General features: G+C 44.0%; 3 protein-coding genes across 7 annotated transcripts; 1 reads left to right on the top strand and 2 right to left on the bottom strand.

Annotated features, from left to right (window-relative positions):
* Window positions 1–231: 231 nt before the first annotated feature.
* Window positions 232–2708, bottom strand: LOC135605671 (uncharacterized). Its single transcript, XM_065096031.1, has 2 exons — window positions 1581–2708; window positions 232–1490 (listed from the first exon to the last, which is right to left on the bottom strand). The coding sequence occupies exons 1-2, from the start codon at window positions 2601–2603 to the stop codon at window positions 498–500; spliced, it is 2016 nt and encodes a 671-aa protein (XP_064952103.1). The 5' UTR covers window positions 2604–2708; the 3' UTR covers window positions 232–497.
* Window positions 2709–3706: 998 nt separating this feature from the next.
* LOC103975855 (ultraviolet-B receptor UVR8) lies at window positions 3707–9402 on the bottom strand. 5 transcript variants are annotated; one of them, XM_009390960.2, is made up of 8 exons: window positions 9119–9402; window positions 8699–8838; window positions 8233–8596; window positions 6569–6778; window positions 6378–6488; window positions 5099–5467; window positions 4867–4974; window positions 3707–4164 (listed from the first exon to the last, which is right to left on the bottom strand). In XM_009390960.2, exons 3-8 carry the CDS (start codon window positions 8569–8571, stop codon window positions 3823–3825), a joined length of 1479 nt encoding a protein of 492 aa, XP_009389235.2. In that variant the 5' UTR covers window positions 8572–8596; window positions 8699–8838; window positions 9119–9402; the 3' UTR covers window positions 3707–3822. The 5 variants fall into 5 exon arrangements, with proteins under 5 accessions (XP_009389235.2, XP_009389237.2, XP_009389236.2 ...); XM_009390962.3 differs by having other exon boundaries at window positions 8699–8802; window positions 9119–9392; XM_009390961.3 differs by having other exon boundaries at window positions 9133–9392.
* Window positions 9403–9923: 521 nt separating this feature from the next.
* On the top strand, window positions 9924–10723 carry LOC103975856 (uncharacterized). The gene has a single exon (XM_009390966.3). The coding sequence runs from the start codon at window positions 9928–9930 to the stop codon at window positions 10591–10593; it is 666 nt and encodes a 221-aa protein (XP_009389241.2). The 5' UTR covers window positions 9924–9927; the 3' UTR covers window positions 10594–10723.
* Window positions 10724–12693: the final 1970 nt, after the last annotated feature.

The raw sequence follows: 12693 nt of genomic DNA, 5'->3' as shown, positions 1-12693 counted from the left end.
ATAGTGGAGAATGATGTGTAAATAGATTTGACCAACAAATACTGGATGTGACTGTCAATGAATCCCAAGTTTGGTTTCCCACTCTAAGATCTAATTGGTTTGGATTAGGAAGATTTAAATGAGATGTGATGTTTGACACCTCTTATTAGATGAATCTGGAGATCAGATGCTTTTTCCCTCCTCCTTTGCTTTACCTTGTGACAGTTCTCTGATGTGTCTGCCAAAGAAGAAAGTTAGCTTTTTTTACTTTTTGCTGCAGCAACATGAGCAAGCTTGTAACATGCAAAAACTACTGTTACAGCATAATAAGAAGGAATTCTACCTAGAACTAAACAAGATTTGAATGCCAACTACAAGCATAGATTGCCACAACCATTTCCACCACAGCATCTGAGATTGTGTGGAAAGAAGGAGAAGAGAAATTACATCATCAATGGCAAATTCTCCCTTGCCATGGCACCAAAAGATTGTAGAACCAAGGCGCATTGGTGCAGCCACTACGAGCTCGAACCAGCAGCAGAGTAGGCTCGGTTACTGCCAGGCTTACCACCACCACTGTCACCACTACCAGTTCGGTGAAGCTGGACACGATGATGAAGTTCTCTCTTACTGTTCTTGCTCGACTTCGCAGGAGACCGATGGTTGCTGCTGTTACCGGAGACACCCCTCGATCTTCTTCCTCGGGTTTCCGGCTCTCGTACAACCTCGGGAACTGGCTGCTGGTGGTACCGACTCCCATGGCTCACCGGGCTCTGGTTGGCTTCTTCTTCCTCCACCTCCTCACCATCAATCGATCTTGAATTCTGGTAGCGGTCCGTGGAATCGACCGAATTGGGCTCCCACCCCGAAGACCATGGCTGTCCCATGAAGCTGTTGCTCCCCGCGGATTCCTGAGGCTCTACATCGCTCCTCCTCATGTCCCTCACTGTAACATACTTATGGAGGCTTGGCTCCAGGAGATCATCCTTCACCACAATCTCCGATTCCACAAATGGCACTTTCGATGCCGAACCTCTCCTTTGGTGCCGTCCATTGAGCGAGCCATTGTTCTCCGACGAAGCGGAGTTGAGATCAGCCACTGCTTCGAGGATCGAGCAGGCCTTGGACACACAAGCAGGGAGGGAGAAGGATGCTTTCGGAAGCTGCTGCTGGTAATTATGGATGTCTTCAAGAAGAGAAGAAGCATAGGAATTGGGATTGAGAAAGGTTTCCTGGTTCAGCTCAGAAGGGTGGTCGAGATCTCTGGAGGATCTAGTTCCTGAAATGGTCTTCAGGATGTGGCTTTCCACCCCTAGATTCGGCGACTCTGTAACCTTGGATGACGCTTTTGCTATGGCTTCTCCCGCGACTGCAGCTTCCGTCTCTTGCTCTTTCGCTCTACAGCTCATCACCTGCACATCGTTGCTTCTTGTTGCGCTTGTGAACTCTGCTGCTGCTCCATTTCTTTGCGAAGAAGATTTGCTTGCTCGAACACTGTTTTCGCTTGTTTTCTGTGATGAATTAAGTTGAAATCACAATCTACGAACGATACTTGCGAAAACGAAGGGAGAAAATGTGGGCAACACATGATTCTTGCTCACCTGCGTGTGCGATTGGCTCGGCTTCCGAATTCTTTCCTCGCCTTCTTTGGTCTTCTGAATCTTGTTATCAATGCTCGCATGTTGGTTTGCTCTGAGGGCGTTCTCGTCAATTTCTGCCATCGGATTCCTGCGAAACGGCGATTGCTCGGCCTTCCTCGACGAGCTCCGGCTGAGGGATTGCGGCTGGTTCGGAGGCGGAACATGATAGGCAGCATTCTCATTAGATATCGGAGTAGTATTCGCCGGCGACCGCGACCGAGGTGACGCGCTCCTCAAGGCTCCGGCCTCGCCACCTCTCTTGTTAGAGGCAGCAGGGGAGACTCCCCTCCCCTTCTCACGTGCCGGAACAGCCACCATCTTTGCTGGCGGCTTCGACCTCTCGTTGGGGGTGCCCGACGAAGCCGGCACTTCGGAGCGCCTCCCGGGAGATCGGCTCACCCTCCGTCCTCCGCCACCGCTTCCTCGCTCCCTGCTCCCCGACCGCTCCCGGCTGGGCGTTCTCCGGCGAGGGGAAGGCCTCGACGCGGGCTTCTCCCCCCACTCCCCTTCCTCCTCATCCCCCTTCTTCTCATTGTCAAAATCATAGCTGCGCTTCGAACCCGAGTACTTTCTGTGTCCAATCCCCGTCTCGTCGGAGGCCTTCCCCGACGAGCTGCGGCTGAGGCGGCCGCACTGGATCAGTATGGCGTCCACTTCCTCCTTGGTGCAGCTTGAGGTCCTGACGGCAGCAACCGGCCTGAATTCTTCCACCGCAGGCACCACCACGACCCCACCAGCGCCATTAGTCTCGACCTCTTTGCCGGCCTTCTTCGTCGGGGTCTCGCCACGGTTCTTCTCCTTGTCGTCTTCGGCCGCGCTCTTCTTGGCGTTGTGGGCGACGACAAACACCTGCTTCTTCTCAGCGGTTGCTTCCACCACTCTCTGAGATGGCTTCTCTACTTTCTTGTCGTTCGGGGCGCTACAGGAAGTGGGAGCACTCCTTGGCGGCGAGACCGCCTTCTTCTTGCTAAGGCAAAGTCCCATTTGGTGGCAACAGAAGGAAGGCTCGAAGCTTGACTTCTTCTTTGGAAAGACGCAACCGCTTTTGCGGAAGTGGAGGAGATTTGAACTCGTGGAGATGAAGAAGAGGGGTATTTAAGGAATATAATATGGATTTCAAATTCGTGGAGTGGGCGGGATGTGATGCGCCTGTGAAGGGCATGGAGCCGTTGGCTGTGGTATCTTTACGAAAAGGTCTGCTGCACTTTTGTGAGATCGCAAATGATAAGTCCCCTCGTTATTAACATACCTCTACATCAAAGACAATGATTCTTGTTGTTCTCTTCGTCGTTGTACTGTCGGGTTTTAAGGGTGTTTTTAATCTTTCTGCAACGGCTATGTCAACTGTCATTTTCGCTGTCTCGTTTGCGGTATGTTCCTTTTCTTCCTCCTACTTACCTGTTCCTCTACTGTGAGTTGCCATGGGCTTCTTCCTACCTTCCTTCTTCTTCCTTGGAATGAGGATGGCATATAGAGTACCTTTTTGTGTGCATTTGAAGCAACCCTACGTGCTTGCAGCAACTTATGTTTGACTGACCAAACCACAAAATTGTCTGCAGAAGGCTACTGCATAGAGTAATAATTCCTGCAAGGAAAACTTGTCCTAATATTTGTAGACATCTGTTGACTTCAATGAGACGTTGGAAGATCACATTGCTGATGGTAGTGGGAAGCCCAATTCAATGGGAGTCCTCGAGACGTCTGCTTCGTCATTGGGAAGCCCAATTCAATGGGAGCGCCCCAAAACTCGTTGGAAGCTTATTTAAGATGGCCCAAGAGGGTCGCAGCTCATCTTGCCTGCAATCGCGAAGAATGAGACAACAACTCTCTCTCTTTCTCTCTCTCCAAAGAGCATAAACCTCACTTGGAGTATATATATTTTGCACACAAGGAAGACAGAAATTGGCTCCCTTCCATGGCGTCCAAGCTGGTCCTTGTCGTCATCCTCGGCCCCGACTTCATGTCCATCGGCCTCGCTGTCGCCGCCGAACAGCAGTCACCACGAACTTGTAGTTGCCACCGCCTTCTTGTTCTATGATGGAGCAGTCCTCCCTGTAATTAACCCACCACTGGAAGACAAGTCAACAGGAACCAAAACATATTGGAGTCTCTTATTTATTAATAACTACATTAGCAGAATCCATGACCACTCTACATTCATTTGGAAGCTGAACAAAATGCATATAGGTACACAACAAAATCTTCAATTATCTTGCACTTCAATGTACGTATCGTCCATTGCCTGATGAACCATTATTTCGGCTGGCTTCAGGCAACTTCGCATCTCATCATGCCCAAGCTGTGCCCGCTCGTTGTCCCCAAACCCGAATAGGAGACCTCTGCTGGTGACTGCAACAGTGTGGTACAGTCCAGTGCTGATTTGGGAGACGCGGTGGGGTCTCAAGCTGTCCAACATACATGGCTGGAGAACTTTGTCAGAGATTCCTCTGTCAGAAAACCCCAAACTTCCAAAACCCGTCCATCCAAAGGCGAAAACGCAGCCTTCATTAGTAAGCACGAAGGTTTTTCTTTTCCTTGCACACACCTGCACTTGTTAGTGGCCAAGCAGACGATCAGTAGACATATTGTACTGCCAAATCAAGCACAATGGTCATTCATTATTCGGGTGCTATTGAAATTTAACCTTGACAAGAGGGAACCAGATAAATTAGTCAATTAATGACAAAATAACATACGTTCTTGAAGTAGGTGCTTACTAAACAAAAAATGGGATAATATTCATGGTGTAGAACAATACTTTTGTTTTTGTCAACATTATTGTTGCATCATCAAAAAATTATTCACTAATCTTCCAAATAATAATAGCAATTCTTAGCAGTATGATAACTCATCATAGGCACAATATGTGCTCCTCCTATTTCAATATTAATAACTAAAACATTATAGGGTCTTTAAATATTTTCAAATGGAAGGTTTGGATTAATAAACACAAAAGCTAGAAACTTGTACTGTAAGGATCTTGCGGGCTTCTCCTACGTCCAATTGCAATTAGAAACGATAAGAAAACTGGCAGAACATTGCTTTAAAGGCATTATAGTTTGTTAAAGGATATTTGGATTTGCATAACTATTAATATCCTTTTCTCTCTTGAATAAATACCATTGAAATTCCAAAAGATAGTTCACTTGTCTCGTTTTAGATACTACTATGTCATACCAGTGTACTGACAATTTGGAAATCTATTGATTTAGCATAGCTGAAATGGAGGAAAGTGAAGACATCAAACCTGCACGGCAAGGTGACACTCCAGGCTGGTCAATAATTCCGGACTGGTCTTATCGGTTTCATCCCCATGGCCTAAGGCTCCACAATAGCCTCTACCCCATGTATATACCTGAAAAGTAATTGTTTGGTTAATTTCTTCCACAGATCCAAGAGAGTTAGAAGAGAACAGTTGAAAATTTGACTTTGAATTTACAATCCAAAAATAAAATAAAATCATTAGAAATGAGCCATACATATCCACTTGAATCAACTGCCACTGCATGCTCATCTCCGGCAGCGATACGTATTATATGAATATTCCTCATCTTAAATGATTCGATGGCACGTGGAACAAGTTCATCATGTTGATTCCCATGCCCGAGGCAAAAATTGGTACAAGAACCAAAAGAATGAACTACCCCATCATCTGTCACAGCAAAGGTATAACTCGCACCTGCAGCAATCTGCACCACATGTCCCAGTCCCTCAAACAGTTCAATCTTCCTTGGAGTTGGTCTGTCTACAGTGTCGCCATGACCAAGTTGGCCGTGTGCATTGCTCCCGCATGTGTAAACTTGGCCTTGCGTTGTAAGAATCACAGTAAAGCTTAACCCAGTGGCAACCTGAGAACAAATTAAAATAAAGTTTCACAACGAATAGTACTTCAAAAAATTTGACAACACGATTATGCATTATCATGTATATCAGATAGGAAACTAGAGGAACACACCTACATACAAAGCAAACACTCCGTCAGAATTCAAGGGAAAAAGCAATTCTCCAGAAAATTGATACAAACAGACAGGAAAACCAAAGATTGGATTAACGTCCTTAAACATAGAAATTCTTCAATAATAGAAAAAATTCCATTAGAATATAGCAGTCAGTATTTTTCGACAAGTTCTTGATGACATTATTGAGAATTTAGATGTCCTTGGCATGATTCAAGGCACTAAATTAACTATAAACTTTTGCTAATGTTGGAATTATGATTGATTTGCACTACCATGAGAGCAATGTTAACATATATAGCTGACATTAAATAATTGGGATCTACAGCTTGTTGCCATCCATAGCACTGTCTGACTATTAATAAAAACATTATGGAAAGAATGAGAGATTATATTAAGACATAAATTGATCACCTTAGACAATTTATTGTTCTTCATTGATCACATAGTGATGATACATGGTATATACCTATTCCAAGGAAATCATTCATTTTCTAGTTGGTCCACTGCATTAGGATCAATTTTTCAACAAGTCCCAAAAGGTACATTGATGGCTGAAAATGTGATTTTACAATGTAAAAAAATAACAATATCCAATCCTACCAAACCTGCCTGCAAATATTTATCTTTCTCTTAAAAACACTAGGTTTTCTCCTGTCATATTTTTGTAAACTCCTTAAGAGTTTCTTTGTGGCTGGCAGAACAATTTAAGCACTAAGCACTTGGTGTGCTCCTGCCACAGAATCTCTCTCAGTACCAAAAATGTGAAGTATGAACTGCATGATGGTACATGATGATATACCTGCTTGCAAGGAATCCCCTTCAGTGCTTCGATTCGTGTAGGCCTGAATATGGCATGACCTACTTCTCCATGACCACAACAGAATGATGAATTATCACCACAAGTGAACACCTAAAAAAGCAACAAAACATTCAGCCAAGCAAGAAAAATCTCTAACTGCTGTACGAAATTCATAAATTTCAAAGATTAACCTCTCCAGATTGCACGACAAATGCTGTATGGTTGTGAGAGGCTGAGATATGGGTGACAAAAGATTGAGATGGAAGACTAATGCGGCTGAATACAGCACATTGTGTTATCTCTTGACCATGACCAAGTACCCCGCATGAACTGGATCCACAAGAGTACACTGATGAGCCATGAACTAGTAGTGTGTGATATCTTCCAGCAGTGACCTGCATCTGCATAATTAAAATAGATTTCAGCAAAAATGTAACTGCAAATTCGGTTGTTTGTTCATAATAAAGAACAAAATTTAAATGCTCTGCCATATATGTCAATGTTTTTCTAATAGGAAAGCCTCAGAGTTCAAATACTGCAAGTCTTTTGAGAAAGCAAAATTCATAACTTGGGTTTTGTTGAGCTCAAGTTTGGACACTCATGGCTCATATAAATGCTAATACAAACACCTCATAACTCAAGATACACACCTTACTTTTCTGCTATCCTAGATTGAAATTGTTAATTGTGTAGTTGTCGGAAGAGATAGAGTCTACATTAATGTTCCATTTCAGACTAACATATTCCGAGAGGCCATATTAAATGTAAACATATTGGTATTTTTCTATAAAATGCCATAACGGCAAAATCTGTTTTATCATTTCAATAAAACTTCTATAAATTAAGAAACACTCCTAGAATCCTGAACAAGCCAAATGTAAACTTAAGTTGCTTGATCTTGAACATCTAGATTAATACTTTGCTTCTAAGTTATAAATTTATGTGCAAACAATGGTGCCAAAACATGTAATACATGTTCATTTTAACACAAAAATGCAAAAAGCTGGTCAAACCTCACCCTAATTGTCAAAGTCATTACTCATTGTTGGAATGAATAAATATAAATTATTACTTACAAGCTTCTCGCCAAATTTGAAGTTCTACCAAAGTATTAGATAAGTCTGACACAAGCAATAGTTAACAATTGCAAATTATAATATTAAATTTGGTAGCTCGAATTTCCCAAGGTTTGTAAAATGATGGTCGGATTTGAGATAGGTCACAGGATATAGGATCGTGATTGATCTAGATCAACAAAATAGATTGAATCTGATTGTGGGTTTAGTTCCTTGAAATGATTGGAAATTGACGAGGATCAATATAATTGGTGGATCAGCCCAATCAACGGAAGTCATTTGCAAGGCATGGCTCTGCAGACAACAAGGATCACAGAAGATGGTCGGATCGACATTGGTCCGGTTGATCTATGAGTCTCAACGAAGCAAAAACAAGGGACATAGAAACAAAAATCTAGTTTCCTTGATTAACCAGCTTATTTAAAGGTTAAATATGTTTATATAGAATAGATATGAGTGCCATTGTTTCTACAAGGCATATGATCGTTTGTCAAAGATGACAAAAGGACAAACAGCAGTATCAAACAGTTCCCTTAAAGCTGATGTAGCATTATTTGTTACCCAACAATAGTAGAACCTTGCCAACAGGACCTTAAAAACTCAACAGTCTTATTTGCGTTATGGAAGTACAGATTAATTAAATGAGCATAACAAATTCAGAAGTTATGGCTTCAAAGTTACCCTAAAGTATATAAATATAGGACATAATTTCATCACGGAATACCAAAAAAGATATATAAAAAAGCATAAGCAACACTATATATGAAAAAATGCTATACATTGCCTGATGATGTCTCGACACTGCTGGAAGAATGCTCCACAGATTGCAAGAACTTCAGGACCTTTTTCCAATTTCCACCACAACGATCAAGCAGCTTAGTTCGTGCAGTTGGAGGGAAAGAACTGAATATAGAATGTGCCTTGCAAAGATGGAATGCAGCGATTTCAACCATGGATTGAAACCTGTCAGGAAAAAGCCCATGATCACCACAGAACATCCGACAAGTTGCCTCGAAGCATGCAAGGTCGGCTGCACCTAGATGACCAGAGCTCAGTATCTCCAGAATTAGATGAGCGGGCAGCTCTTCCATACAGATGGCACGATTGCATCCCGTCATTGGAGGCACTGTCTTTCTTGATCCCCTGAATCAAAAGCAGAACGCTAACCTCTGTTCTGTTCGAAAAAGAGACGAACTTTACTGCAGAAAGAGTCCAAACATTGATAAAGAATGAAACAGTTCTTACCAAGAGAAGCTTCCTTTATGCGGTTATTGGCTGCTACAAGAAAGAAGCATCTGGAATTGATTCCGATCCGAAAGAAACGCTTTTTGCGACTACGATTCGCGGGTCTTCGAACGGAAAGGAGCAAGATATTAAGAAAATATCTGATGGAAGGAGCAAACCAGAAATCAAACAGGAGATCGTGGCTGCCAGCAATCAAATCGACGTTCCAAAATCGTGGAGATGAAGCAAGGAAATGAAGCATCGGAAGGAATCAAAACACGCCAACAGCAACAAAACAATGTCCCGTCACCCAATTGCGAAAACCCTCAAGATCTCAAGCAGAATTAGATGAGATCGAACCAAATCAACACGAAAAGGAACCGCGTCAAAGAGGGGGAAAAAATAACAGCTCGACGAGTGCGATCAAGGTAATAACATTACCGACACGATCTTACACGAAGTCAACTCCGACTGACGCAAGAAACGAACAAAGGAAGGCACTGAGGGGAGGCAAAGAGGAGAAAGAAAGCCTCTGTTGGCCGATCGCCACCTTTTGCTTTCGTTCGTCCGTTTCTCCGCCGAAACCAACAAGATAAGGAGGACGGCGAAGAGGGAGCTTGATGCCGAAGCTTTGCACCAGTTCGGGGTTTATTTTAAGACGATCAGTATCGAGCGGTGAGGAGCGACGGAAGCTGTCGGTGTATTAGGATCAGCTACTCGGGACATGCGACCCAGCCACTATATTTTCTTGATGAATCTTCATGATATGTTGATTTATCTGGTACGTGGCACTTGATGGTTGGTGCTGTAACGAACTTGATCAACACCGTCATGAGCGTTTAACTGTACGGAATGGTGGAAAAGACCAACCCGATCGCAACTTGTCGGGCTGTTATAAATGAAGGGCTTATCTCCAACCATAACCATCATCACTGTATACTATCTATGGTGCCAGCTATTACTCTTTAGTTTATGAAGGGTGAATTCGACATTTGGTTATAAATGGAGGGCTTATCACCGATCATTATCATCACAATATGTGAGCCAATTAAATCGAAATGAGATAGAATCTGTGCTCAGTGATAAATGATATAATATTTTCATTAACAGAATCGAGATATAAGAATAAACGAATTAAATATTTTAATTTTATAAGCATAAAAATCTGTAACTTTTAAAAGTAACTATAAGGATGAAAATGGATAATATATAATTAGCCATTTGTGACGCAAACCATTGCTCCTTAATATATGGAGGGTAAATTCGACTTTTTAATCCAGCAATATCACGGAAACGACTTGTTTCCTGATCCACATAGGCGAGGGAAGGCTATCGATCGCAGCCCCAACGATAACAATAACTCCAACACCTATCGGGACTTCCAACCACAAGTCGAGATTGTCGACATGGCTTCCTCTTCCACGGCGCTCCTCCTCAACCCTCTCCTTTCTAACTGCGGCGCCGGCCGCCGTGGCGGCGTCCGCTGCTTCATCAAACCCTCATCCTCCCCTCAGCCGGCGCCGCGGCAAATTCTCGGCGGCAGGAGGAACTGCCTTCTTTTCCTCGTCCTCTCCACCGCTGCACCCCTCGCCGCTCTCCCTCCCCAGGCCAGGTCGCAGGAAATCCCGCTCTTCGGGCTCCGGAAGAGGATAAAGAAGATCGAGGAGGAAGCGGAGGAGATCGTGGAGGAGGGGGAGAAGGCGGTGGAGCAGGGTATCGCGGCGGCCGAGAAGGGCATCGTGGCGGCGGAGAAGGAGATCCAGGCAGCGGAGGAGGGAATCGTGGCGTCGGCCGGCGTCGGTGTTGCTGGGGATCTTCTGCAGGCCGGCGCGGTGGCCGGGGCGGAGGCCGTCGGCGTGCTTGTAGGCGTCTCCGTCGTGAATGGGATTCTCGCGCCAGAGCGCCAGAAACTCTAGCCCTTCGATTCTCATCATTGAGGTCGTGCCTCGTTTGGTATCTCTCAGAATTTTCACGAACCCATTGAGGCATGTATGATATGCTGTAACTACTACCATGTTATATCGGTTAATTTGTGTTCTGGGTTTACGCGTTGTTGTTGGGGGGAGAATAACGTCGATCGTGAGCTAGTCTGGTCTGGTTTGGTCTTGACTTAAAAATGTCAGTATTTGAGGGATCTTCGTGGCAATCTCACGATGGAGTTTCTTGCATGAAGGTCAGCGTCGGGGGAGTTTCTTATACTTATTCCTTCACCACCAAGTTTTTGAGAATTGTCTAGAATATGAGAGGTTTTTAGAGAAAAGTTTGATCGTTGGGTCGATGTTGAGAGTCGACTTTTATATATGACTAACTAAGAGAATCATTTATAATGGTTCTAATGCCCTCTCTTTGGTATTTTATCCATAGGGGGTGAGAAGCTTGAATAGTCTCTCGTAGACGATTGTTCATGGAGACCAATAGAGGGGTGATAGGACCGAATGACATCTTGTGGATTATGGTCCACGAAAACCAACAAAGCTAGTCCGAACGATCTTCCATGAACTATTGTCAACGGTGATTGACAGATCGTAACCTCCCCCATGTCATCGCCCAATGGAGGGGATGACTTAACCCTTTTCTTTCACGTTAGTGCCCCTAGAGGGGGGATGACTTGATCCTTTTCTTTCACGTCAATACCCTTGCAGTGTCTAACTAGATGACAAGGATTGGTTGCCAAAATGCTTCTTATCATTTGTACTCCCGCGAAAGTGTGCTTTGAGGCTTTTGTGAGAGGAGGCTTGAAGCGCGTCAGTTGATTCATTCAGGAGCATTCGAGATCTCATCTTATGGGTTGGCTTTTCTCGATTCATGTGTCTCAAGCACGTTGAGCATATGCTTTTGTCATAGTGGATTTTTCTTAGTGTGGGTTAGGTTTTCTTGAATCACAAACCTTGGGCACATCTAGCTTGGGACTTTTGTCGTAGTAAATTTGTTTCAGCATAGGTATGGTTTTCTCGCCTCATACGCTTGGGGCACATTTGGCCCGAGACTTCTATCATAGCAGATTCATCTTAGCGCGAGTTAGGTTTTCTCGACTCACATGGCTTGAGGCACATTTGGTCCGGGACTTCTGCCATAACGAGTTTGTCTTGGAGCGAATCAAGTTTTCCTAACTCATACACCTTAGGCATATTTGGCACAGGACTTTCATCGTAGTAGATTCATCATGGTGTGGGTCATGTTTTCCCGACCCACATGCCTCGAGCATATATAGCTCGGGACTTCCGTCGTAACAGAGTCGTCTTGACACAGGTTGAGTTTTTTTTCTAACTCACACACCTTAGGCACATTTGACCTGGGACTTCCATTGTAGCAGATTCATCTTGGTATGAGTTAGAATTTTTTGACTCACACGCCTCATGCATATTTAGCCCAATGTCTCTATCATAGCAAATTCATCTTGGTGTGGGTTAGATTTTTCTCAATCACATGCCTCATGCACATTTAGCTTGATGTCTCTGTCATTACAAATTCATCTTGGCACGGGTCAAAATTTTCTAACTCACATGTCTAGGGCACTTTGGTTTGGGACTTCCGTCATATTGAGCTTCTTCTCTCCATCGTGATGACTTCCCCACTTCATTATAGTAGATCTCATGGTTCCCACCATGGCGAGCCTTCATCTTCTCTCCATTATGGCAAATCTCATCCCTTCTTCACCATATGGATCTCAAGCTCTCATTGTGATAGGCCTTCAAATCTTCTCTTCGCCATAGTAGATTTCTTCCCTTCTTTGTTGTAACAAATCTTGAGCTTCCACCGTGGCGAGCCTTCAAATTTTCTCTCCATCATAACGGATCTCAATCCTTGTCATGTTGAGGGGAGCTAATTCAGACCTTAGGTGAGGTATTTCAGGTTGACCATATTTCCTCCTTCGTGATGAGCCCAAGGTTAGTGTCCGAGATGGTTCTTGGCGCTACCTTATGCGAGTTTCTTCATACTTACCTGAGATCATTGCTTCTGCAGCTATATATTGGTTGGCCCTCTAAAGCATCTCTTAGGGCTATTGTCGATGGTCT

This window comes from Musa acuminata, chromosome BXJ2-2, assembly GCF_036884655.1.
Source record: "Musa acuminata AAA Group cultivar baxijiao chromosome BXJ2-2, Cavendish_Baxijiao_AAA, whole genome shotgun sequence".
Taxonomy (NCBI): domain Eukaryota; kingdom Viridiplantae; phylum Streptophyta; class Magnoliopsida; order Zingiberales; family Musaceae; genus Musa; species Musa acuminata.
This window is presented reverse-complemented; position numbering and strand designations above follow the sequence as displayed.

What these genes read in the sequence shown, in the direction of transcription:
- LOC135605671 (XM_065096031.1), bottom strand. Translation starts at nt 2,603, where the DNA reads ATGGGACTTTGCCTTAGCAAGAAGAAGGCGGTCTCGCCGCCAAGGAGT. An exon ending in CGAGCCAATCGCACACGCAG is followed by an intron (nt 1,491 to 1,580) that starts GTGAGCAAGAAT and finishes AATTCATCACAG; the next exon opens with AAAACAAGCGAAAACAGTGT.
- LOC103975855 (XM_009390960.2), bottom strand. Translation starts at nt 8,571, where the DNA reads ATGACGGGATGCAATCGTGCCATCTGTATGGAAGAGCTGCCCGCTCAT. An exon ending in TCGAGACATCATCAGGCAAT is followed by an intron (nt 6,779 to 8,232) that starts GTATAGCATTTT and finishes TTAATTATGCAG; the next exon opens with ATGCAGGTCACTGCTGGAAG. An exon ending in TTGTCGTGCAATCTGGAGAG is followed by an intron (nt 6,489 to 6,568) that starts GTTAATCTTTGA and finishes TTGCTTTTTTAG; the next exon opens with GTGTTCACTTGTGGTGATAA.
- LOC103975856 (XM_009390966.3), top strand. Translation starts at nt 9,928, where the DNA reads ATGGAGGGTAAATTCGACTTTTTAATCCAGCAATATCACGGAAACGAC.